This window comes from Girardinichthys multiradiatus, chromosome 22 (assembly GCF_021462225.1).
Source record: "Girardinichthys multiradiatus isolate DD_20200921_A chromosome 22, DD_fGirMul_XY1, whole genome shotgun sequence".
In the NCBI taxonomy this organism is placed as follows: domain Eukaryota; kingdom Metazoa; phylum Chordata; class Actinopteri; order Cyprinodontiformes; family Goodeidae; genus Girardinichthys; species Girardinichthys multiradiatus.
In genome coordinates this window covers 16,138,401-16,163,515 of record NC_061814.1, presented here as the reverse complement: position 1 = coordinate 16,163,515, position 25,115 = coordinate 16,138,401, and the positions used below count along the sequence as shown (strand labels likewise).

Below are 25,115 nucleotides of genomic sequence, written 5' to 3'. Positions count from 1 at the left end.
GGCCTCTGCATTCTGTTTGCACTAAGAATATGTTCTTGTTTATTCTCTCCAATATTGCCGCTTTGTGATCTATCAAGTTTTTATAATTGATTTACCAGAATAGTCGTCATATCATAAAATATATATTTACTTTAAGCTGGTGAATTGTTTCTATTTGTCTCTGCAATTCAGTAAGAAACAGCCTTGCCTCAATATTTGACCTCTGTATCCAAAGTTGAGCACACACTTGTGTTCTTTCAATGCTTCTAAGGCCTCATTTTAAGATCTTTTAAAGTGTCTTCGGGGTTTTTTTTGTTCCATCATGGGTAAATAGTCAGTGATGTTTAAGGCATCATTGCTATTTATATTTGATGCAAGATGAACAAGTTTTGTCATTTTGTTTTTCATGTGTGTGTTTTTGATGCTTTTACCTGCCAACACTTGTTTCCTGAGTCGTTTCTCTCTGCTGGTTTTTGTGGAAGAACTCCAAACGGTGTGCGACAGCTTTGTAAACTGTGTGCATGTCTTTTTTCAGTAGCCACTATTTGGATTAGTGCAACCTGGGACTTAGTTTGACCGAGAGCATGTTTGAGTCAAAATCCGTGTTGGTGCTGCTGCTGTCCTAGAACAGTCCACATTATACTGATTTGATTGGACCAAGTTTTTTGTGGACGTTCAGACTGAACTCCCTTTAACACCAATAGGAAAACTTTGTACTGGTCCCACAATGTTAATGCCAGTTTGCTGGTTTTGCTATTTGCTCTGTTTGGCAAGTATTTGTTTTATTATCACTTTATTAAGACTAAGACTCTCTTTGTGCATCATCTTCTTCCCAGATTTTAAGCAAACTCGTGTCAAACCTCCACTTTTAAATACCATTAAGCTCAAAGAAAAACCTCTAACATTACAGTTCAGTTACAGAATCAACATGTCATCCCTTAAGGTTGTTTTAGTTAGAATTTAGCCTGCCAGTTTTTGAAGTTTACCAGGTCTGAGTAGAGGACACAACAGACTGGAAACTTTCCAGCTGAAGGTCCGATCAGAAGGTTTGCTTATAGTGCAGGGTGTGTGCTTTATTTCCTTCATCTCCATGATTCACAGAATCTTCATAGTATCCAGCTTTGCTTTTTCTTCCACTGTGGTTCCCACTACTGTACAAGTTTGTTTATTTTATAGAATACTGCTTAATGATAACGTTTTTCTGGCTGGGGCCATGCAGATACGTAATTACTAATACTTATGTTGCTTTCTCTTTGTGCTCAGGAGTCAGATTTTCTGAGTTCTCCGTCAGAAAAACAAGAACAACCCTAAAGTCAAAATTTCAACTGGGAAAGTCAAAGTTTACAAGCGCCGTCTTTATTCCCAGCTCCATGCAGTGCTTTCTAAGACAACTCGAACGCAGCATTTGAACCCTGGATTTTAGTGTTACACCAACTAATAATTAGTAGACCCTTCTAGCCTAAGAGTCATACAAATCAGAACCACTATTCTCTCATACAGCGGAGGCCTAGTTCAAGCCCTTTTTAAACCCAACAAGTATTATTGAAGATTGGGTTGTCTCTGGCCTCTTTTTAGCCTAGCAGATTAGGGGTGGGTGGGGTCTATTTGAGCTGAAGAACATAGACATTTGTGAGGTGGTAGGAAACAACAGGGAAGCTAATTTATTAGATGGAGTTAGGACCTAACGGGTGTGTCAGTTGGCTGACAGATTGGCTCACTTGATGGATGGTGGTGATGTTTTTAACTGATTAACTCCCTTTTTCACTTCAAGACATGGACGAGTTGAAGGAAGCGGAGAATATGATGGAAGTGGGGCATATAAGGGGTTGAAAAGAAAGACTGAAGCAATGAAGAGATGAAGGAGACAACAGAGAGAGACTGATAAAGTGTAAATTGACAGTGAAAGTGCTTCTTGCTGTTTGCTGGGGGTGTGTTATGCTGAAAAAAGCAATGACAGTATTAGCTGCAATATCAGCACAGGTGAGTGATCAGAGGGGAGAAAATAGGAGAGAGCTAGAGATGGTTGGTGCCTGGGCTGCAGTATACGCAGAAAAGGAGGCGATGAGGTAGGAAAGGGAGAGAGAGATGCCTTCGGTTGAAAGTTGTTATAGTAACAGTGATGCGAATGATGGCAAGGAAGAGCAGATCCTAGCTGTGAGCATCTGTCTGGGTGTGCAGCGGCTGCAGTAGCTTGTGTGAGGAACGCTTTTTACCGTCTGCCAAAGGTGTGTAAATTATGTGTTGAAATATTCTGCTTTCGTGTCTGCTCTTTGAGCATGTTTGAGACATGCTCAGCACTTATTTGCAGAGAAGCAGTGCAGCATGTGTGAGTGCAGGCATGTAAGATGTGCTTAGGGTGTGTCTTAGTGGTGCCTGGCAGAACGAGAGGCAGAGTTTCACCAAGGGAGCAGAGAGCAGGCATCTGAGCCAAAGCTTTAAATTTCTTACCTTCAAAGTAAGTTATTTTCTAATCTCTGTCAAAAAGATCTTGTCTTGGTTTTTCCTATGATGTATCAGCTGCTGTGGTCATTAGTGTAGCATATTTAAATAATTTGAGGTCCTTTGTCTTACAATATATAGGTTGTTATGATCACCAGGTTAAATGTGTGGTCTCTAATTAGCAAAGTATTTTTATGGTTTGGTTCTGTGAGCGCTTTAGGAAAAAAATATAATTTTCCTTCCTAGTAAAAGCCTGGTTTAAATTATATTCTTGGACCCACTACAATACATTGTATGTTTGGCGTTGCATGCTTGCTCATTTGTTTGTGCTTGTAAAGAAAGTGCATCATTGTTTTGCATGTCCAGAGTATGTGTGTGTATGGAGTGACTCATGGTGGGGCGGCCGGGACGATACACTGGACTCTCACAGACACCTCTGTTCTCCTCTGGCCCTGCAAAGGGCTTCTTTGTCCACAGCACACTGAATGAAAGACCTGCCTCTCCTGTCTGTGTCCGCTGATCTGCTCAACCTACTGTAACACTCTCTGTGTGGTTTTCTTTGCTCGTTTTTTCACCTGTGCTTTCATGGTTTTGATGATTTAGCCTTTATTGCATCATGAACAGGGATTAAATAAAATAAAATTGGAAGAGTAAAATTTTGAGAAATGAGCTGCAGAGGTGACAAACCTTACAGGAATTACTGTAACTCCGTTCAGGATTGGGCAGGTGAAAGACAAATATCTTTCACATGATGTAGCATCAGGTTTATTACACAGACTTATATTTCACAAAACCGTTATTTTTCTCTGTTACATGCATTTTGTGCAAAAAAATCTAATCGTATTTTATAAGTAGAAATAACAAGCAGAGCTGCATGATATTAGGGAAACTTCTGATTGCTCTATCAAAGTGCCATGCTTTCCTATCAATTATTGCACTCTTTCATTTTGCACATATTGATACTGCAATGACACTTTTAGTATGCTGTAAAGCTCTAGTTGGTTGTTTTTGACCTTACTGCAATAAATAAGATGCTTTTTGCCACGGTTTATGTATTGGCTTATTCCATCTCTGTGTACATCTGCTTAAAGAAATCTTTTCAAATGACCTGCTGTTTTTAGCAGGTACTGGCTTAAATGTTATTGTCTGCTTGTGACTGAAGTAGCGTTTCATTCCGGATGTTTCTACATACCTTTGGCTGCACAACATTTTGATATCTGTAATAATCAACATCAGTTAGGCGGCTGCGATATAATAATGGATAAAAATATTTTTGTTTTAAAGCAAAATAGATCATGTTACACATTTCGGTTTCAAATGTTTGTGTCAACAAAGCAATACAGTGAGACCATGGTTTCTTTACTCAAGCTTATCTTGCTGAGAAAACCTCACAGGGGTCAACGCCTCGTCGGCTACCATCTACTTTTTGTAATATAGATAGAATAAAACATAAGATATGTTTTATTGAAACAACTTTTAGAGCATGAATGCAGGACGCTTAAAAATCTAAGCTGATATTTCATCCAAGCAGCCTTTTGCATTTGCGATATTGCCCACACTGATATTGCGATGACAATTGCATTTTGATCTACTGTGTAGCTCTGCCACAGAATTATAAAAGTTTGACGGATCAACAGGTTTGAAGGCTGTGTGTGGAAAACTTTCCAACCCAGCTCCAATCACAGTAAAACAAGACTGGTTCATCAAGATTATTGTTAGATTGGATGTAACATTTTGTAATAACTCAACCATTTTTCTAGGATAACTGAAAACTTTCAGAAATAAACTCCACATGATGGAGTAGGTTCATTGTAAGATTGAATCAATGGTCACACTGGATTTTTGTTATTTTGTGACAGAGAGCAGTAATTCTTAGTTATGTAGAACAATGTATAGATTATTTGCTATTTGAAGAGTTGATGTTTGTTTTACCCCTGTACTTCTCCAATACCCTGAATACACTGAATGTCGAATATTTAGTTGGCAGCACTGGTTATCTGTAAACCTAAGTAGCAATATGTTCAACTCTGGGCCTCCTTCAGGGTCTGTTTGTTGTATTTTTTCTCACTTAATCCAGGCGCTTTTTCCCATCCACTCTTGTCCCTTTTAACACATCCCCCAACTGCACAGCTCCTCCTCTACCCTCCCTTTTCCCCTTTCACCTCCCATCCTCCTTCATCCCTAACCCTCCACCCAGACTCCTCCATATCTCCCTGCTCCCCTCCCCCTCTTTACACGGACTGCCACTGATTAGACAGGGCCAGTAGTTGTGTGGGTGGCATGTCTGGGTTAGTGTGGCACACTGGCTGTAACCGCACAGCACAGATAGGACTAGCTGAATCAACACGGACACATCATCATGTGAGGCTGCAGTAATGTGGTAGGTAAACCAGATGTTGTGCTGTTTGGATCTGTCATGATGGCTGAGTGATTGGCCTCAGGACACAGAGAGAGTTTAGTGTTGACTTTGGCTGTGAAGGTTTTCAAACATGTGTTTCTTGTTGCTCAGGTGGAGCCTTTGTTTTCTTTTTTATGATACGTGTAAGAAATAGTCATCCAAGCAGGCACCAGTCTACACAATTTGTGTTGTTCATATTGTCATTATTTAGATTTGAAAATTGCCTCCTGTGTTTTTAATGCCGGGGAGACGATGTGAAAGTATACTTTTTAAATCAGATATTTGTTATTATTCAAAAGCAAACATGGAATTAACCATCTGGTCTCTTTTGTGTCTCAGTAGGGAGCAAACATGAAGATGGCACCCAAAGTGACTCTGAGAACGGACTGGGTCTGCGTTTCGCCAACCATAGACACGCCCTCGAGGAACGCCTGAAAACAGCACACAACCACTTGGGCGGAGGAGCAGCAGGGACGACTACAACCGTCAGTGGGACCAGAACAACTGGCAGCCGAACGGCCTTCATGATCGAGTTCTACGACGAGGAAAACCCTCGCAAGCGCCGGTCTTACTCATTTTCCCAAACTGCTCCCCTACTGGGGGGTGGAGTAGGTGGAGAAGGACTGTGTCCTCAGCCTCCCTCTCACCCTAAGGTGTTTAGTATTTCAACTTCTGCCGCCTCAGCTGCAGATTCAGGTAATTGTAAGCTGGTGTACAGATACAATCAAATCCTCTTAAAGTGCCTTGCTAAAGTTTTTGTACCCGTTGAACTTTTTCACATTTTATGATGTTAAAACATCAAACTCTGATGTATTTGATGGGATTTCATGTTAGACACCAAGACATAAATAGTGCATAAATGTCAACTTGAAGTGGAAAGAAAAATATAAATAGTGGGCTTGGATTTGTATTCATCCCCCCCGAGTCAGTACTGTTTTTGACAAGCATTTTGCTGCAATTACAGCTAAAAGACTTTGGAGGTATGTCTCTGCCCGCTAATCTAGAGCCCACCCTTCTTGACAAAATAGCTCAAACCCAGCTTGACAGGATAGAAAGTATCTTTGAACATCAATTCAGTTTCAAGTCTTGCTACAGATTCTTAATTAGATTTAGGCCTGGACTTTTTGGAAGGTGAGCCTCTCTTCCAGTCTCAAATCTTTTAAAGCCTTGAACAGCCTTTCTTTCAGGATTGTCCTGTTCGTAGCTCCATCTATCTTCCTATCAACTCTGACCAGCTTCTCTGTCCCTGTTGAACAACAGCATGATCTTTCCACTACCAAAGTTTTATTATTTTTCATTCAGACCAAACAGTTCAGTTTTGGTCTCATCTGAGCAGAATATATTTTTCTGTCCCTTTCATGGCTTGTGGCAAACTTCAAATGGGGCTTATTATGGCCGTCTTTCAACAATGGCTTCCCTCCTGCTACTCCTCCACAAAGGCCAGATTTTGTACAAATGCATGCCACACTTTTAGATATTTATTTGTAAAAATGTTGAAAACAATGTATTAGTTTCCTCATTTTCACAGTTTACATTACTTAGTGTTGGTCTGTATCATAAAAACCAAATAAAATAAACTGAAGTTTGTGGTTGTAACTCGGAAAAAAAAATGTTAATGGATTTTGAATACTTTTGCAAGTCTCAATTCACACTAAAGAACAAAAAAAGTTAGTACACCGTGTAGATAGTTGAGTTTAGCCAATTCCTCCTTTTCTGTCCTTAGGTAAAGCTCCAGCTCCAATACCAGCTACAATTACTGTGGGCGCTCCAACTGCTGCCCGCGTGCTCCTCAAGCAGAGGTCAGAGGACCAGAGTATTGGTCGGAGCTCAGCTAGCACTGGGTTGGCGACGGGCAGCCCCACCACTCCCAGCGAGGACACATCAGTTCTCGGCAGAGGACCAGGAGCTGCTGGGGGGGAGGCGGACGACGACCACAGCGATAAGGGGACCTATACTATCGAGCTGGAGAACAAAAACCCAGAAGAAGAGGAGGCCAGGCGCATGATAGACAAGGTAGGAACAATTTACTTTTCACAGTACTTGTAAATATCACCTGTATTAGTTATGTTTATATGTGATGTTTTAGGAATCCAATTAAAATATGTTCTTCATCAGTGGCTTTATGATGTGAATATAACGTGAATTACATTTACCAGGAACAGATACAAATCTCACTTTTTATTTTGTGCTTTAAAGATAACAATAACATCATAATTTGTTTAAGATCAGTTTGCTGATGTTGCTAAACTGTCCTACATACTCGCAGTTTATATCCTTCTGATTGTTTTGTTTTTCCACTTCTAAATTACTTTTTGTTTAGAGGGGTTAGTTAGGGGTCTTTGCCAAACTGTGACAATAAAGGTAAGTATGCTAGTAAAATGAAAAGTGCACAATTTAAAGTTACTCTGCAGTAGCTATAAAAGCAAAATTAAAGCAAATGCAAACAGGCTACAGCAGAGTTAATAGTCACTTTTACTTGCTTCGTTTGCACTCTTGTGTTTAGTGAGTACCTTGAGACAAACTAGTGTTGCCACTGAAACTGCACCGTCATCTCTCTGTGGCCTTGCTTGGCCACCGCTCTTCCTTTCTGTCCCATCGGCTCAGCTAATGTTTCTGTAATCAGCAGCAGTGACTTGCTCCATCGAGCACCATCCCGTTTATTAAGCAAAGCTGCGGGGTGGATGAAAACCATCTGTTTCCTACTGCTGCCCCTTTCTTAAAAAGCAATGCCCTTAACAGAAAACATAACTAAAAGAGACAAAGCAGCACATGAACAGAATCTGATCTGTAGTTTTTGTAACACTGCAAATTTGAGATTTTATGCTATTTCAATTCCAACACAAGTAAAAATAGGAAAAGCACTCAAAATATGTTTTTCCAGCCTTGTCGTAAGCGTTCATTTATTTGTACTAGGAACAAAGATGACGTATCTGTAGTAATAACTCTAGACAAAATGATTATGCCACTGACATTTGAAGGTGTCCTAAGCAATGATTAGCATAGTTAGCATTACTCAGCAGTAGCCTTGCTTTGAGATTTCCAAAAGACTGGAAACATTTTGAAATATTGCATGTTCCATGGAAGACAGTTTATAAAGATAAAAAAACACAGCAACTTTGCTTTGCTCCTTTCTGCCTTCCTGTTATGTGCTGATTATCTTGCTCTCTCACTCGCTCTCAGTCTGAAAGAACCACAGACAGCTCTAGAAATATTGTCGAAAATGAAATTTCCTTTTAAAAAGCATCTTGTATCTCCTGACATCCTTTGTTCATTTTAAAACACCTCTCTAACAATAGCTACTGTACATTGGAGTCTTCTTTCATCGATAAAAGCATCTATAGCAAAGAGTTTTGTTTTTACCCCAACATGGTAGCACTTAGTTATGATGCATTCACTGAACCATTCATTTTCTGGACCATTAAACCCAAAGAAATACACTCGGAATGAATAAAGTAAATAATATCACAATTCCTTTCAAGCTTTTAATGCAGGTGTTATCTTCGGACAAGCCGTCATATAATTACTGCACTATATTTTGAGTCAGTGTGAGCCTGCATGCATTAGATTCTAAACTGGAAGTGTTGTTACGCTAATTCCTGTAATTAGCTGACACACTAATTGGCACACCGCTCACAGCTGCCCACTCTCCCTCTCTCATTTATAAGCTGCTCGTGTTGTTTCTGTTTGTTTCATTTACATAATCAGTGAACCGGGGATGAGAGCTTAAAAATGTCAACTTATGTTGTTTTTTGTGTTCACTTTATCAAAAAGGGAATATAATGAAAGTATTAAGTTTCTTTAAATTGCTGTATTTCCTTTACATTCCACATAGGTCATACATAATGCAAGGTTTGCTTGAATTATTCAATGATATTCTGCCAATTTTTCTTGATTCATAGAGGGTTTTTATATTTGTAGGTGTTCGGGGTGCAGGAGAATACAAGCACCTTGGTTTTGTCTGACCTAAAAGGAAAAGGAAAGGACTCTGGAGAGACTGGGAAAGAGGTACAAATCTGTAACGATGAAGCAACTCAACCAGAACCCAAAACGTAGCCAGAAAGTTTTAATATAAAAAAATAATAATTGTGTAGAAGAGCTTCCACTGAAGCAGTCAGACAGGAAGGACAGGAATGGAGGCTTATCAGGGAACTGAAATCCAGCCGGGGAGGAAGGGGAAGTGGACAACAGGAGGTCTTGGGGGTTCCAGGAACAAACAGTGGACAGAGAATATTTCCACCAACCAGATGCAGAAGCGGGAGACAATCCAAGGTAAAGCACTGGAGGGTTTCAGGCAGGGGTAGTCCAGTAATCCAGAGACAGAGTCAGAGACAGGCAGGTTTCAGCAACGTGAGGTCAGGACTTTTCCAAACAGCAGAAGGACTTGGCAGAAATCTGTGGTCAAAAAACAGGCAGTATCAGATAACCAGAAAAAACTCTCTTGAACCATGAATCAAGGCTTGAAAGCTGTGACAGAGGCAACAGACGATCTCGCACTGAGCTGGTGACGAGCAGCTGTTTAAATAGGAGCAGCCCAGTGCAGGTGAAGGCAATGAGTAATCAGCACAGTCAAGGTGGAGCTGAAGGGCTGGAATCATGACACAAATCCACCTAAAAGAAATGAGTTTTGGTATTTCTCAGGGTTAGTAGGTTTGTTGCAGTTGAAGCAGACAAAGTGTAATGGTGGAGTTTTTATAACGCAAGTCCGTTACTCCTGTGACTCAACGACTTTACTCCACTGGAGTCTCAGATGGGAGGAGGGTTCATCCTCAGTAAGTGACCTAGATCACACTGGGATGAGGAAAGACATTCAACCCTCCCGGCAGTTTCATAAGAGGGAGGGGACCGTGTCTATCTGCACTGACATCCTAAATGTCTGTTGAGTTGGTCTTTTATGGCATCTGGGTTCCTTTCTTTCCAGGTGATACACAAAGTCTTAATTAGCTTTACTGGAAACTTGATTTGAGATTTTAATTTGGATGAATTATTTACAGTATATTAATATAGTGCCAGTTATAGGTTCATATTCAAGGATGGAATAATTGTAAAACATGTAAAATCAGTGAGTTTTTCACAAGTTTGAATGAATTACAAATGTTTTCTGTTTTTATGTGCAATTCTCTCTTATCCACACAGGCCCCTAAATACAAGCTCAAATATACACACAGTCCTGACTAATATATGGTTAGACAGTTGCAGAAATAACACACTTATTTGTAGCATGAACAACCTTCTCACGCAATTCTGGTTGGATCTTCTGGTCAGAATTGGCAGAGCCCTCATTATAATTAAGAAATTACTTAATGTAAACCGTCTAAAACCATTTTTGATATGTGTTTGGGATCATTGTCCTGTTAACTGTGTCCATATTTCAGCCATCTGACCTAAACTGTTAATCTAAGATAAAAGAAAGTATGTTATAATGTTCAGGAAGCACCAAGGCTGAAGTCGACCACGAGCTGGAAACAGCTGCAACTCCAGTGTTTCTGCTCACAGGAAATTGAGTTTAATATCAACATGAACTGAGTGCTAAGGATGCTCTAAATTTAAATTTGCCATTGACCACATGGACACACCAAAGGCCTCCTGTAGGAAGATTTGTCTGGTCAGATTGGAGAAAGATGGATCTATCTGGCCACGGTGACAGGAACAAGTCAAGTTGTGCTTTCAAAACTACTGTACCAACTGTCAACACCAGTGGTGGGATAGGGCCTGCAGCTTTTCAAGTGATATTTATCCAAAAATAGGTGAGGGTGCATAGATAATTTTCAACCTGGGTAGATAAGTGAAAGTCCCCCCAAAAAAAAAAAATTCAACTTCTGCACTGAATTCTTGTTTTGAAAATGTATTAAAGTTGTATATTTATCATTATTCCACCCTGGAAAAACAACTGTGTAATTAGCTCATGTAATGCGTCAAAGCCCACAATTATTATTTTATCCATGTCCATGATGAGAGTATGTAACCTTTGACCCAGCACTGTAGGAGGGAAAAGCAAACACCCAAAATTATTTACAACTGTAGTTTTTACAGTAAACTAAAAAATACATTGCTTGAATGAAACCTCCTTGGTCCGAATGAAGGACGCTTTTTGTTTATCCTTATTCTCTGTGTTGCCTCAGGCTGTTTTTGGCGACTCTAGCTGGGTCTCTCAGTGGGCCAGTTTAGCTTCTAATCAAGCAAGGACCGACCCAGAAGGTTCTGGAGCAGAAGCAGTGACATTCCTGCACAAAGAAAGAGGTATATTCACCCAAACCCGATAACAAAACTGCGTGGATCAGAGTTTTGAAAAGGTTTAAAATTTGTCAACCAGTTTTGAATCTTCTTTTTGTTTAGGATCTGATGCCTTTGAGTCTGCTGCTCCTCCCCTGGGCAAAGGTGAATCCACTTCCAGTCTGACTGACCGTAAACGCAGGACCCTCCCCCAGCTCCCAGTGGATGACCCCCGGGCTAAGTCTAGTCCCAAAGCTCTGAGGTCCGAGATAGGGGAGAAACAGGACACCGAGCCCCAGGAAAAAGAGAACAAGGGAGACGGGGAGTCCCCACCTCCCATGGAGGGCGGCGAAATGCCCAACAAACGGAAACAAAGCTCAACCACCTCCTCTCCGTCTAAGGCTCCTGTCCGGACCACTGAAAGGAGGAAGAGGTCAGAAGAGAGGAATGGAGGAGAAGCTGATGGAGAGAAATCTGGGAAGCCTCTTGTCCGTCAGGGTAGCTTTACCATCGAGAAGCCCAGTTCAAGTGTCCCTACAGAGCTCATCCCTCGTATCGACAGAGGCAATAATGGGCGTGAGCGCAGCGACTCAGTGGGTAGTATGGATACAGCTACTCTGCTTAAGGACACGGAGGCTGTCATGGCATTTCTAGAGGCTAAGCTCCGAGATGAGAACAAACTAGACCAGAAAAGTGCTAAAACTCCTCTAGGTACGGGCCCTTGCCCCCCAGTCCGGACTGAGTCTATATCTCCCGAATCAGATGTGGACACAGCCAGCACAGCTAGTCATGCTGCTGCAGAAGCAGGGGGAAAGACTGCAGCTGGCAGCATACAAAAGCGAAGGTCTCTTAGCAGCATGCACCGAGAAAAGAGCAATATGAGCACAGCTTCTAAGACAACCTCCGGAAACGCCAGTGCTCGTGAACGCTTGGAGAGGAAGGCTAAAGGTAGAACGGCTGAAGCAACGACCCGGACTGATGCACGTCGCTCCACTCAGCCCTCCTCAGCCTCCTCCAAAGTGCGCCAGCCTTCTCTGGATCTCACCGACGATGACCAGACCTCTTCCTTTCCCATCTCTGACATTCTTTCTTCAGACCAGGAGACCTATTCTGGGCCTTTGGGGAACTCAGCACATAGACAAGGCTCAGAAGATATTCTCCATTCCAAACTTGATAGCAGATCTTCCAAAACGCCCACGAGTGGTGCCTCCAAAACCAGCCGAAATCTGCAGGCAGCAACAGCCTCCTCACTCAGTAAGCAGACCTCTCTTCCTCAACCACGGCCCACCAGAGCCTCGCTTCTCCGCCGCGCCCGACTGGGGGATACATCTGACACAGATCTGGCTGATGCAGACCGGGTTTCTGTAGCCTCCGAGGTGTCCACGACAAGCTCCACCTCTAAGCCACCAACCGGTCGGAAGGGGATGTCACGGCTGGACATGCTGGCTCAGCCACGGAGGACCCGTCTGGGCTCCATCTCGGCACGCAGCGACTCGGAGTGCACAGTAAGCCGGTCCTCCACTTCTTCAACCCGACTGTCCGCGGAGACTGCTCTTCGTCTCGGCTTGCGCTCTTCAACACCCACAGAGAATCGACTGACGTCAAGGATGAGAGCCAACAGTGTGTCAAAACTCAACGAGCCCAAAGCCAAAACCACTACATCTGGATACTGTTCTCCCACAGGTGAGCAAAGAAACTCAGTGTCTGAACTCTGAGGCTTTTCAGTAAAAAAAGAGAAAAACTGAATCAGTCTATTGCCAGAAATGACATTGTTCCATAGTTGATTTTCAGTCAGTGAGAAAACTAGAGTTGCACCAATCAACACCGTTGTGTCTGATTTCCGATCTCTGGTTTATATAAAGTTTTGATTGGCAGATATTCATTGAAGCCGATTCCGATTTCTCTTTAAGTATTATACAGTAAGTATTGGAAATATATTTTCTACTCTGCCTCCTGTGAGTGGTTATTATTTCTATATTGAGCAGAGGGAACCTCACATGGTGTGTATAATAAAGCTGTCGTGAAACAAAATCAAAATGGTTGCAGAGTTGACGTTTTAAACTGTCTTTAGTATCTTATTTGTGGTTAGCATGGCTATCGTAGCAAATCAGCCATCTCTTTGTGTATTCACTAGAGAATGTTCAGATTAGCTCTGAAACATTAAGAAGGCCGCTAACATTTTCGAATCCAGCATATTTCATAATATTCAGAGATCGAAAGCTCCAAAAGGATAAACAGAGCTACTTTACTTTAACATTTTTCCTTCCTGTTTTCTGTTGAAAGTCTTGCTCTCGCTCGCAGCCTGAATAAACCCCAGATGCATCTCCAAATGTCGTTACAAATAGATTCCTTTTAAAAAGCTCTTTCTAGCTCTATGCTTCCATTGACTTTTGTTGTGGAATTTTCTTATCAAAGTGGGTAGAGGTTGACTCATAACAAGAGAAAATCCGGACTTTGTCTTTATAAGTTTTATTCAAAGGCATTCAGCGTTTGAAGACCCTGTCACTGAGGTTAGTCAGTGAAACAGAGCCCCGATCAACATTTACACACAGTATTTATACCAGAACATGACTGTGTTATCTCAACTTCAAAGAGTCTGTGTTTTATGACCCCAGACCCTTCTCGGGTTCATAGGTGACAAGGTCACCTTGGAACAACCATCTACTCTCCCCGAGGCATCACCGTAACAAATGCCCTTAACCATTAAACTTCTGATAATGACTTTTACAGCTTCCTCCTCTAACACAGATGTTCACAGGAGTGAGGTAACCCAAAGGTCACACACTTTGGAGCACTTAATAAAAGAATTTCCATTACACTTTATTTTCAGCACTTCACTGATACTGAAAATAGCTAACAGTCTTGTTCACTCAGTTACTGTGTCGGCAATAAAGAGTGTGTCCTGTTGGCTCTAATTGTAGTTTGTTCACTGATTGGGAAAACACGTCATTTCACAATAAAATGATTTTATTTATTTTACAAGCCACATATTTGAGTTTCAGACCAGCCAATCACTGTTCAGCCCATTTCTTTGTGCATTTCTAATGTAAACATTTCTCAGTAAACACTTGGACTGTCTTGTCATATCCTTGTGCATTGGTTTCAATCGTTCAGAATGTTCCCAGCTGGAACCTGCAGATGGTGACGCAGAGGAAGAGCTTATGGGTACGGTACCAGAACCAGGAAGTCTAATTGGACTGCTCGTGTGCAGTGCATGTGTGTATTTTTAACATCTCAGACCTGGGTCAAAACAATTCTCATCAGAGTTGTGAAAAATTCTTCAAAAACATAAAACATTTTTAGTGGAAGTTTATACATTTATATTCGTTGTTATAAAATGAATATGTTTGAAATAAAATATGATTTAAAGAACAGTTTTTACTGTTAGTGCATCGCCTCAGTACCTGTCAAAAATCTCTATGATGACCCAACTCTACCAAGCTTTTGATGGTTATCTTTGTGTCCCCACCCTTAAACCTGTTAATGCTGTGTTGATAAGCCAAACGCTTTGCTCACACTGTAACACTTTGTCCCACGTTGCACTGAAGAGATGGACTGAGCAAGGTATCATCTCGTTGTGTTGGAGCTGGACTAACAGAGCTGCTGTCTGAACATTTGAAAGCAACTTAACATGCAGCTTCTTTTACATTTTGTTGAATGCCTTATAGACCTTTAAAATATCTTTTGCAGCTTTGTTTTGTGATTTTTACCATCGCTACATATGCTGTCCAACCCCAAAAACACTTCACAAACCAAGGTAAACTGGAGTTCAAGCATGTACCATGCAGTGGAGGTCAGAGGTTTACATACACTCATCATAGGGCTGAGTGTCATGTTCATTTTGAGCTTTTAATGGTGGAAGGATTACGCTAACATTTTCACTGATGTTTAGAAGCAAGAACTGGGTGCATGTTTAATTTTATTGTAATACACAGATGGGGAAAACGATATATACAGGCTCAGTATTATACATGTTTCTGCTCAAATATCTTGGCAGAATTATGACTGAAGCTTGTTGGTGTCTGCATAAAGTATGGAGTTTAAATAGCAACTAAACATCCACAGTTTGTAGTGGACTAAATCTATAATGAATCTAACGTGCACCAAATTCTTGTTTTTAAAATACATTGAACCTATTTGTTGTATTAATATGAGGAGTCTTTCGTAAACTTCTGAACATTATTCGAATCTTAAATTTGTTTCCACTGAACTTGCTTACAAACAAAGCAAAACCATTGTGAATTTGTCAGATCCAAGCAGAGTTGACTAGAGGCTGCCTTTGCCTTACCGTTCCAGTGTCCAGCAGCAGCAGGTGGAGGCGTCTGCCGCCGGAGTACGGCTCCACCTCTGAGGAAGAGTTCGGCTCCAGCCGGAACACTGCAAAGCACGGAGTTCGCTCCCACGTCCGGCCTCATCATCTTGTCCAACACCGTGGCTCAAGACTCAGCTCCACCACCAGCTCAGGCGCACCAGGTGTGGTGCCGAGTCCCGGCGGAGTGGGCATCAAACACCGCATGAAAGAGCAAGAGGAGTACATCAGGGACTGGACAGCTCACAGCGAAGAAATAGCCAGGTACTGATCATCACTGATCTCAGCAAGACTGATCCACTAGTTGATACTTCAAATTGGTTTATTTGCAGGTTTTAAACTTTAATGCATGTTTTGATGTAGATCCATCCTGATTCCTAAAGAACCCTGTCTGATTAACAGGTTATTCCCCTGTGTGCGCAGGATCAGCCAGGACCTGGCTAAGGACTTGGCCATCTTGGCTCGTGAGATCCATGACGTGGCGGGTGAGATAGATTCAGTCAGCTCCACCGGCACCGCACCGAGTACCACCGTCAGCACAGCTGCCACCACCCCAGGCTCGGCCATCGACACCCGGGAAGAGGTAGGCCCTGCACGTCCCATGCAGCCGGACATACAGGAGAGCATGAAAAAGGTGCATAGTTTTCTTCTTCTATTGCTTTACTGCTTGTGGTTCCATTGCAACTTTCCCATTTCTTCCCATGTTTTTCTGGGGGAAAAATGACTGCCTCTATGCTTCATAACTTTAACTTCCCAGGAGAGGTCTTAATGCGCTTCTATCTGCCTCACTTTCATTTGTTCATTTGTTTCTCCTAATTTTTAGCCTTTTTTTGACAAATTTGAAAGCCCATGTTTCACACATTGTAACATCTTTATGCAACTCATTCAAATATAACTAGAGAAAAACCTGAGCAAAACGTTTTATGTATATTCCCCTCCTTTCTCTCCTCTATGTCTCTCTCTGCTCTTGCCCAGCTGGTGGATCGAGTGTTTGATGAAAGCCTCAAATTCAGAAAGATCCCTCCAGTTATCCAATCCAACAAGCCGCCAGAGATCAACGGAAAGCCTGTGGAGCACCAACCCCGAGCTCCTGACAGCCGGGAGCCACGGGCCTTGAGGAGGCGCACCTGGAACCGAGAGGAGGTGAGGAGCAGACAAACAACAAACCTGACACCAAATAGACAGGATGGCATGCTTTAATTGTTACGTTATGGGTTTTGTTAGGCGGTGTTGGACAGCCTGCTCCTTCATTCAGTCTCTCAGCTGTCAACCAAGATCAGACACTCTGTTGACAGAACAGCAGGAAAGATCAGGTATTTATTTTTTATGTACAGTTCCTTGCAAATGTTGTGATGTTCTTTAAACGTTTCTATATTTCCACAAAATGTATTGTATTTTATTTAGCTTTCATTCAACAGATCCACTCAAAATAGCGAGCCTACCGATCTGCGTATCGGTGTATGAATGTGTGAGCGTTAGTGAGTGCGATTGGGTGAATGTGTCTCTAGTGTGAAGCGCTTTGAGCGGTCTGTTTGACTGGAAAGGTGCTATATAAGTTCAGTCCATTTACCATTTGTGAAGCGAAAGGCAAAATGTTACATGGTATAGAAAAGTTTGGCATATGTTTGTATTTAGTCCCTTTCGCTCTGATATCCCTAAACAAAATCCAGGGTGAACTATTGCATTTAGAAGTGACATAATTAATAAACAGAGTTCTTTGTGTATTCTAATATCAGTATAACTGCAGCGATAATATAATGCCATCTGGTTGCTCTGTGTTGAGAAAGATTCACTGTAAATACAAATGTGTGGTTCTGTGTTTTCTTTTTTCCTCCCAGGATCTTGTTCAAAGACAAGGACAGAAACTGGGATGAAATTGAGAGTAAACTGAAGTCAGAGAGTGACGTTCCACTTCTTAAAACCTCCAACAAGGTACAGAAAACTGTAATCTCAACAGTAATATTTAAGAAGAACATGGGTCGAATATAAATGGAAGTTAAAAGTTTGTCGTCATCTTCTGTTTTTAGGAAATCTCTTCGATTTTGCTTGAACTAAAGAGAGTTGAGAAACAGCTTCAAGGTAACACAGAACAGATGATGCTGAATAAAAACCTTATTTTCCTAAAAATTACAACATTTAAAAAGGTTAAATCATAAGTAGAACACAGACATTAGCTTTTCCACAAAGTGTTTCTTATGTTCATTGTCTCTCTGTCTTTGCCTCAGTGATTAACGTGATGGTAGACCCAGATGGGACTTTGGATGCCTTGACCAGCCTCGGCCTGAGCAGCCCCACCACCCCGACCAAGCCCCAAACCGCCAAATCAACGTCTCCCTCCGCTACCAGCCCAGCCAAAGAGTTGCTGCCCGAAATCCTTCCTGGGCCTGGAGGTCCAGCAGCCTCCACCAGGGTTCAGTCCTCCACCACCAGCACAGAGGGCAGTACAAGAGAAAGCATCGTGGGTTTGGGTCTGACAGGCGTTGGAGGGCTGCCCTTCAGTCGCAGGCGGCCGAGTGGAGAAGAGGCCATTGCACAGAAATGAACAGGAGGATTCCCTGATTAGAACTGAATAAAGATGAGCATTGATTAGTGCGTAGGTGGCTGGCTGATGTACAGTCTTCTTTTTACCCAACAGTGACCATTTTACTGGCTATAATATCAATAAGCAAAATAAATCCTGGTTAGAAATGAAGAGAGATTCTCTACACCTCCTGACTGATTCATCAAGTTTATACCCTCAAGCAGAACCTGACCCACGAATGATTCAGGTAGCCTGATAACAACATCTCAGCCACCAGCTGCTTGCTCCCAGTAACCTACATGACATCCTTGTGGACTGCAGGCTACCAGTGGACAGATTTCTGTGAGTGTACAGCCTCCTTCACTCCTCTTGCCTTCTTCATGTGTCTGGACCCTTCCTACTCTAAGGACATGCCTTAAAACACCTCCCCTGTAGCAGCATCAAACCTTTTCCCCCCAAATACTATCCAGCACATTTTTATGAGTTCATTCAATGCAAACTGGACTGTAAAATAAGACTTTAACATGTTTTAGGTACACTGGTGACTGCAGAGAATATTCCAGCTCAGTTACGAGAAACCACCTTCAGATGGTTTAAACCTAGAAGTACTAGAAGTACTGAGATTATGTCTGAAATCAGGCAGAATTTTATTCATATAAAAAGTTCAAACCACCCATCAACTCGTCGTGGTTTGACTCGTCTGAATTCACTTATCTCCTGTTTCTCTCCTTCCCTCCCTTTTTCTGTCCCAGTAGCTGGAAACAGTTTGTGTCGACAGTAGCGATGAAAAGAAACAACTACAAGATGGTTTTATCCATAAGTATCAGCTTGGTTCAGTACTCACCAAAGTTTTTACCTCTTTATTGATGTGGCCATTTTCAAACCAATCTTTTCTGGGAAGGTAAACATTACAGTTCATCTCAATGTTTTTGTTTTTTTTTGCAATTTATATGTTTCTGTGTCCTTACCTACAGACTCCTCCACATGTATCAGTCGCCACGTAAAGAGGCGGCCAAGTAAGAGCCTTAAAATTCATGAATCTTTGATTGCAGTAGCATAAATTAACCCTGAAAATCTTTTAAAAATCTAACCTTTTATTTGAAAAGCAAAAGAAAAATGTTGAATAATAGTTTTTTTGCTAAATCACCAGTGCTAGAATGAGCGGCAATTCCTATGAAACATTGGTACAAGACCCTGTTGCCACATCCCGTGGGTCACAATAATTATATAATTATATAATTGTAGTAAAAGGATCTGTAACTCATCGTAGAACCGGGAATTAAAACAGGATGTGGCATGTTTGTCTTATTAAAATCTTTGGGTCCATCATTTCATTGCAGAAAAATATGGTCTATGTGAGGTTATGCTCCTGCAGTAGAAGGTGAATTTATTTTAAAGCTTTTTACTCAATAGACGTGGAATGTGCAGCAGATTTAACAAGGGTCTAATTTTCTTCCATTTGGCTGTCTTCTACTTTGTCCTGTCACATGTGGCTGGACTTCTACTTTATTGAGCCGGTGCTTCAAGAAAATATATATTTAGATACCCATGTTAAATTTTGTTACAATTAGATAATAATTTTCTTTGCCTCTCTAGTACAAACATTATCTTCATGGGAAAAAGCTGACGGGATTAGTTTTTAATAAGGTGCCATGGAAATAACACATAATCACAAAAAGGCCTTTTAGTTGTTTATTAAAAACAGAAATTAGCTGTTTCAGACAGTTGAAGATGTTTCTCAACAACTTGGCTGCTTTTGGAGATACTTTGCAGAACTTTACTTAACATTTTTCTGAACCTCTCTTCAGCTTATAGTCTGTGTGTAGACTAGGTTAAAATTTAAAGCAGTGTATTAGTACTTAGAAACCTCTAACAAGTGATTTTAGGTACTAGAATACATGTTTGTTTCACTCCTTCTATATTGTACTGTACACTGATTTCAAATGCCTCAAGGTGCCCATTTTAAATGATAGAAGGGCATTGATTAATAAAAAAAAAAGGTGCAGTTGTCTAAAAAATGATTTTTTTGTGCACATCACATCAACAAAGTGACAGATTGTATCAAACTAAGGATATCGGTCTACCTGATATCAGAAGTGACTGCCAAGCTTGTCTGAACCTATTTCGTTGCCCTTTTCTCCCCTCCTAATGTTCAGAAAATAAAAACCCTAGGGGCTGTGAATGCTAGGTACATTTAGATATATTTTGTAAATGCTACTCATGTCATTGGATCAGTGTTCTTTGTAATTTTTTTTTTCTTATTTTGTAAAGAAAATCATTTTATTTATTTTGTTTTTATATTATGTGTATGTTTTAAGCATTTTATATTTGTTCAACTATCTGCATTCTTACTGTTAATAAAAAAGAGATATTCACTTGTCCCTCTGCTGGCGTCTTATTGGCTACGAAGAGATCTTGCTCCAGTCTAAACTGAATTTAACTATTTTGGTTTCATAGTTCAGTACCATGCGGGGTCGCGGGCTCTGCTCCCCGCGACCCACTATGGAGGAAACGGTAGAAAAATGACTGAACGCTGTTCTAGGCTTGAGGCAATTAATCATGTGTCAACTCAAAATGCAAATGAGTGTAAATCCTTTGTGTGGCCTGGGTTCTCATACATTTGCACACCCGACTTTTAATTTTTTCACAAGGAACGATCGCAAAAGCGGACTAACAGGAAGTGTTCTCCCTGCTCCGCTCAATTAATGTGATTTCAATATGAACGCTTTGCAAGCTCCTTGAGTCAGCACTTTGTAGAAGCTCCTTTAAGTCTTTTGGTGTACAGGTCCTTCTCAAAATATTAGCATATTGTGATATGGTTCATTATTTTCCATAATGTCATGATGAAAATTTAACATTAATATATTTTAGAGTCATTGCACACTAACTGAAATATTTCAGGTCTTTTATTGTCTTAATACGGATGATTGTGGCATACAGCTCATGAAAACCCAAAATTCCTATCTCACAAAATTAGCATATTTCATCCGACCAATAAAAGAAAAGTGTTTTTAATACAAAAAACGTCAACCATCAAATAATCATGTACAGTTATGCACTCAATACTTGGTCGGGAATCCTTTTACAGAAATGACTGCTTCAATGTGGCGTGGCATGGAGGCAATCAGCCTGTGGCACTGCTGAGGTCTTATGGAGGCCCAGGATGCTTCGATAGCGGTCTTTAGCTCATCCAGAGTGTTGGTTCTTGAGTCTCTCAACGTTCTCTTCACAATATCCCACAGATTCTCTATGGGGTTCAGGTCAGGAGAGTTGGCAGGCCAATTGAGCACAGTGCTACCATGGTCAGTAAACCATTTACCAGTGGTTTTGGCACTGTGAGCAGGTGCCAGGTCGTGCTGAAAAATGAAATCTTCATCTCCATAAAGCTTTTCAGCAGATGGAAGCATGAAGTGCTCCAAAATCTCCTGATAGCTAGCTGCATTGACCCTGCCCTTGATAAAACACAGTGGACCAACACCAGCAGCTGACACGGCACCCCAGACCATCACTGACTGTGGGTACTTGACACTGGACTTCTGGCATTTTGGCATTTCCTTCTCCCCAGTCTTCCTCCAGACTCTGGCACCTTGATTTCCGAATGACATGCAGAATTTGCTTTCATCTGAAAAAAGTACTTTGGACTACTGAGCAACAGTCCAGTGCTGCTTCTCTGTAGCCCAGGTCAGGCGCTTCTGCCGCTGTTTCTGGTTCAAAAGTGGCTTGACCTGGGGAATGCGGCACCTGTAGCCCATTTCCTGCACACGCCTGTGCACGGTGGCTCTGGATGTTTCTACTCCAGACTCAGTCCACTGCTTCCGCAGGTCCCCCAAGGTCTGGAATCGGCCCTTCTCCACAATCTTCCTCAGGGTCCGGTCACCTCTTCTCGTTGTGCAGCGTTTTCTGCCACACTTTTTCCTTCCCACAGACTTCCAACTGAGGTGCCTTGATACAGCACTCTGGGAACAGCCTATTCGTTCAGAAATGTCTTTCTGTGTCTTACTCTCTTGCTTGAGGGTGTCAATAGTGGCCTTCTGGACAGCAGTCAGGTCGGCAGTCTTACCCATGATTGGGGTTTTGAGTGATAAACCAGGCTGGGAGTTTTAAAGGCCTCAGGAATCTTTTGCAGGTGTTTAGAGTTAACTCGTTGATTCAGATGATTAGGTTCATAGCTCGTTTAGAGACCCTTTTAATGATATGCTAATTTCGTGAGATAGGAATTTTGGGTTTTCATGAGCTGTATGCCAAAATCATCCGTATTAAGACAATAAAAGACCTGAAATATTTCAGTTAGTGTTCAATGAATCTAAAATATATGAAGGTTAAATTTTCATCATGACATTATGGAAAATAATGAACTTTATCACAATATGCTAATATTTTGAGAAGGACCTGTATGTCTTTACCAGATTTGCACATCTACAGACTGACATTTTGCCCATTTTTCTGTGCAAAATAGCTCAAACTTTGTCTGATTGGATTGATGTTGTCTGCACACATCAATATACAAGTTTTGCCAAAGATTCTTAGTGTTTGACTGGGCCATTTTAACATATACATATCCTTTAATGTAAACCACTGCATTGTAGCTCTGGCTAAATGTTTCGGATTGTTCTCTGGCAGGAAGGTGAACCTCTGCCCCCATCTCAAGCCATTTACACTCTTTTAAAAAAGTCTTCCAGAATTGTCCTTGAAAAAAAAAGACACTCCATCCATCTTCCCATCAACTCTGACCAGCTTCCATGCCCATACTGAAATAAAGCATGCCCACAGGATGATGCTGCCTCCACCATGTTTCACCATGTGTATGGTTTGGTCAGGGTGATGTGTAGTGTTAAGTTTTCCTCCACACATAGCATTTTGCATTTAGGCTATTGGTTCTCAGGGTTTGCTGTCCTCATATTTTAGGTGTCTCTACTTTAGCAGACCTGATTTAAATGATTACATTTGAATCAGGTGTGCTAAGTACATGATAAAGCACTATACAAGTACAAGCCTTTTACCTTACCTCCTCAGCATGCAGTCGAGTGCTGCAGATGCCTGTTAATCACCCATTCATGTAAGTCAGGCATGTGGAAGCAGAGAAACACCTAAAACATAAAGGGCAGTGGGCCCTGAGGACCAGGATTGAGAACCACTGATTTAGGCAAAATGAGTTCAATCTCGGTCTCCTTTGACCAGAGCACCTTCTTCCCCATCTTTTGGCAAACTGCAAATAGGACTTGTTATGGCTGACAGCAGTGCACAACTAATAGTTGTCCTGTCAACAAATTATCCCACCTGAGATGTGAATCTGCAGCACCACCAGAGATCCTGTTGGCTTCTTGGCTGCCTCCTTTTTTGCCAGTACTGTTGATTTAGGTGGCCAACTGTCTTGGCAGGTTTGCCATACAATTTCCACTTTTAAATGATAGATGAACAGAGCCCTGTATGGAGGGCCAAAAGAAAATAACTATATCATAAAATGTGAATGTCCTACAAAATAAATAAATGTACCACAAAATAGGTAAATGTTCTATTAAATAATTAAATGTAACATTTATTAATTTTTGATATATTAATTTTTTTAATTTTGTCCCCTTTGACCCTCCATATTCTATGAGACGTTTAAAGCTTGAGCCACTTTATTATAACCCAACCCTGCTTTAAGCTTCTCCATAATTTTAACAGCTGGCCATTGTTTTTTGGTACATATAAGTTTTCTAAGGCATGACCCGAGATGCAAACATTTAACAAAAATGACCCCAGCAGCCCAGTGTATAAAAGACAAGAACCTCAAGAGCATTGTTTTGTATTTTATTAACACCATAGTATTGCCACGTTTGTTTCACTGTTTAACAGGACTCATGTCAGACAAGGGACGTTAACACGGCAAGGCGCAGAACAATGTGCAAAACGACGAAGGTTAGCCGGGGGGCCATCCCATAGTACGTCCACCCAAGACGTGAATGTGGATGTGGTAGACAGACTGGCCACCATCAGGCCCGTCGTTGATGATGATCCTGTAGCCTTTTGATAGGCCTGCCTCTTCAGCGAGCTTTTTTGCAACTATTAGCATGTGGCCCAACAACTGCAAGAGCAAAACCTTAATTAAAAATACTAAAGCTAATGTATAGGTGGCAAAATGTACCACAATTCCGCAAATAAGTTGACAAATAAATATATGAGACTTTTAAGTAAAAATTTAATAAACTTATATAAATTTACATAATAATGCTATCAGACAGTTAAATATTTGTGTAAATTATTGCCAAAAAGTTCGTTCATACATTTAAATCAAATATTGTATATAAATTTGTAAATGCCTCCCTCTAGTGGTCATAAAATATTTTAACTTAAATTTTAATCTATTGAAGCATTCAGAATCATAACTTACTGCAGCATCACTTTCCTCGGCTTGTGACAGCTGGACAATTGGTTTCTTTGGGACGACCAGGATGTGAGTGGGAGCTTGTGGAGCAATATCGGGGAAGGCAACACACTAAAGAGAGAGGGGAGATCAAGAATTTGAGTTTATTTTTAGCTGTAAATTTGAGGTTAACTTCAAATATGGATACAGCAATTATAGCATGACAACATAAGGACATGTATGAAAGTGAAAACCTATAAAACTGGTTGATCCAGCTGTAATGGCTTTTATATAAATCTGCGATTATTTCAGGATGATACACGCCGCAGCACACCATGGCACACAGCGAAATACCTGCATCATGGTGCTTTATAACAAAAGATCGCATTCTAGATCTTCAGGCTGCTAGAAGACCTCATTGCACACTGAGTGGCAAGTAAAGCCAGCTGGAACCTCACCAGGTTGCAGCAAAAATAGGGCGACGGTAAAACAGAGACGTGTACAAATGTCGGATTTCACGCTAATTTTCAATTCATAACTGGCTCATCTCTTAGTCTCTCAAATATTAAACTTCAGCTCACTTTCAGGACTTGTAAATACCACCACCATGCTTTGTCTTAGCCTGCCTTCTGCAAAGCTAGCCCAGACAACCAAGCATTCCTGCAGTGAAAGTGAACTGCAGCTGGCTTATGTTGCATTTAAAATCCTTCGTGAATAAGCGTTTTAACTGCATACCTGATCATCTTCATAAATTAGGTTAACAGGAATTTCTTTGCGCACGATTTTTCCAAATATTGTGTCTCCACCCGGCTGGGCAACCTGAGCTTTGGCCGTTTCATCAGCCATGTTGGCGCAGATCAACAGAGGGGGTGGAGCAGATATCCAGTTTCAGCTCGCTAAAAGCACGCTAAAC

The 25,115-nt window shown here is 41.3% G+C and overlaps 2 protein-coding genes across 11 annotated transcripts in view; one reads left to right on the top strand and one right to left on the bottom strand.

The window, feature by feature from the left end:
* Positions 1-20,231, top strand: part of cep170aa (centrosomal protein 170Aa) — a 53,631-nt gene extending 33,400 nt beyond the window's left edge. For 4 of the 10 annotated variants that reach the window (XM_047351435.1, XM_047351434.1, XM_047351443.1 and 1 more), the window contains 13 exons: positions 5,156-5,512; positions 6,540-6,829; positions 8,735-8,821; positions 10,936-11,053; positions 11,150-12,709; positions 14,141-14,191; positions 15,323-15,599; positions 15,738-15,969; positions 16,311-16,478; positions 16,560-16,648; positions 17,174-17,267; positions 17,363-17,414; positions 17,561-20,231. In XM_047351435.1, coding sequence (XP_047207391.1) covers positions 5,156-5,512; positions 6,540-6,829; positions 8,735-8,821; positions 10,936-11,053; positions 11,150-12,709; positions 14,141-14,191; positions 15,323-15,599; positions 15,738-15,969; positions 16,311-16,478; positions 16,560-16,648; positions 17,174-17,267; positions 17,363-17,414; positions 17,561-17,877 — 3,692 coding nt within the window. In that variant the 3' untranslated portion in view covers positions 17,878-20,231. The remainder of the gene's footprint in view (positions 1-5,155; positions 5,513-6,539; positions 6,830-8,734; positions 8,822-10,935; positions 11,054-11,149; positions 12,710-14,140; positions 14,192-15,322; positions 15,600-15,737; positions 15,970-16,310; positions 16,479-16,559; positions 16,649-17,173; positions 17,268-17,362; positions 17,415-17,560) is intronic. The other 6 variants (XM_047351437.1, XM_047351439.1, XM_047351436.1 and 3 more) reach the window with 6 other exon arrangements.
* A 3,404-nt stretch (positions 20,232-23,635) lies between these two features.
* On the bottom strand, positions 23,636-25,095 carry hint1 (histidine triad nucleotide binding protein 1). Its single transcript, XM_047352366.1, has 3 exons — positions 24,938-25,095; positions 24,230-24,334; positions 23,636-23,923 (listed from the first exon to the last, which is right to left on the bottom strand). Exons 1-3 carry the CDS (start codon positions 25,046-25,048, stop codon positions 23,759-23,761), a joined length of 381 nt encoding a protein of 126 aa, XP_047208322.1. The 5' UTR covers positions 25,049-25,095; the 3' UTR covers positions 23,636-23,758.
* Between the last annotated feature and the right edge of the window lie 20 nt (positions 25,096-25,115).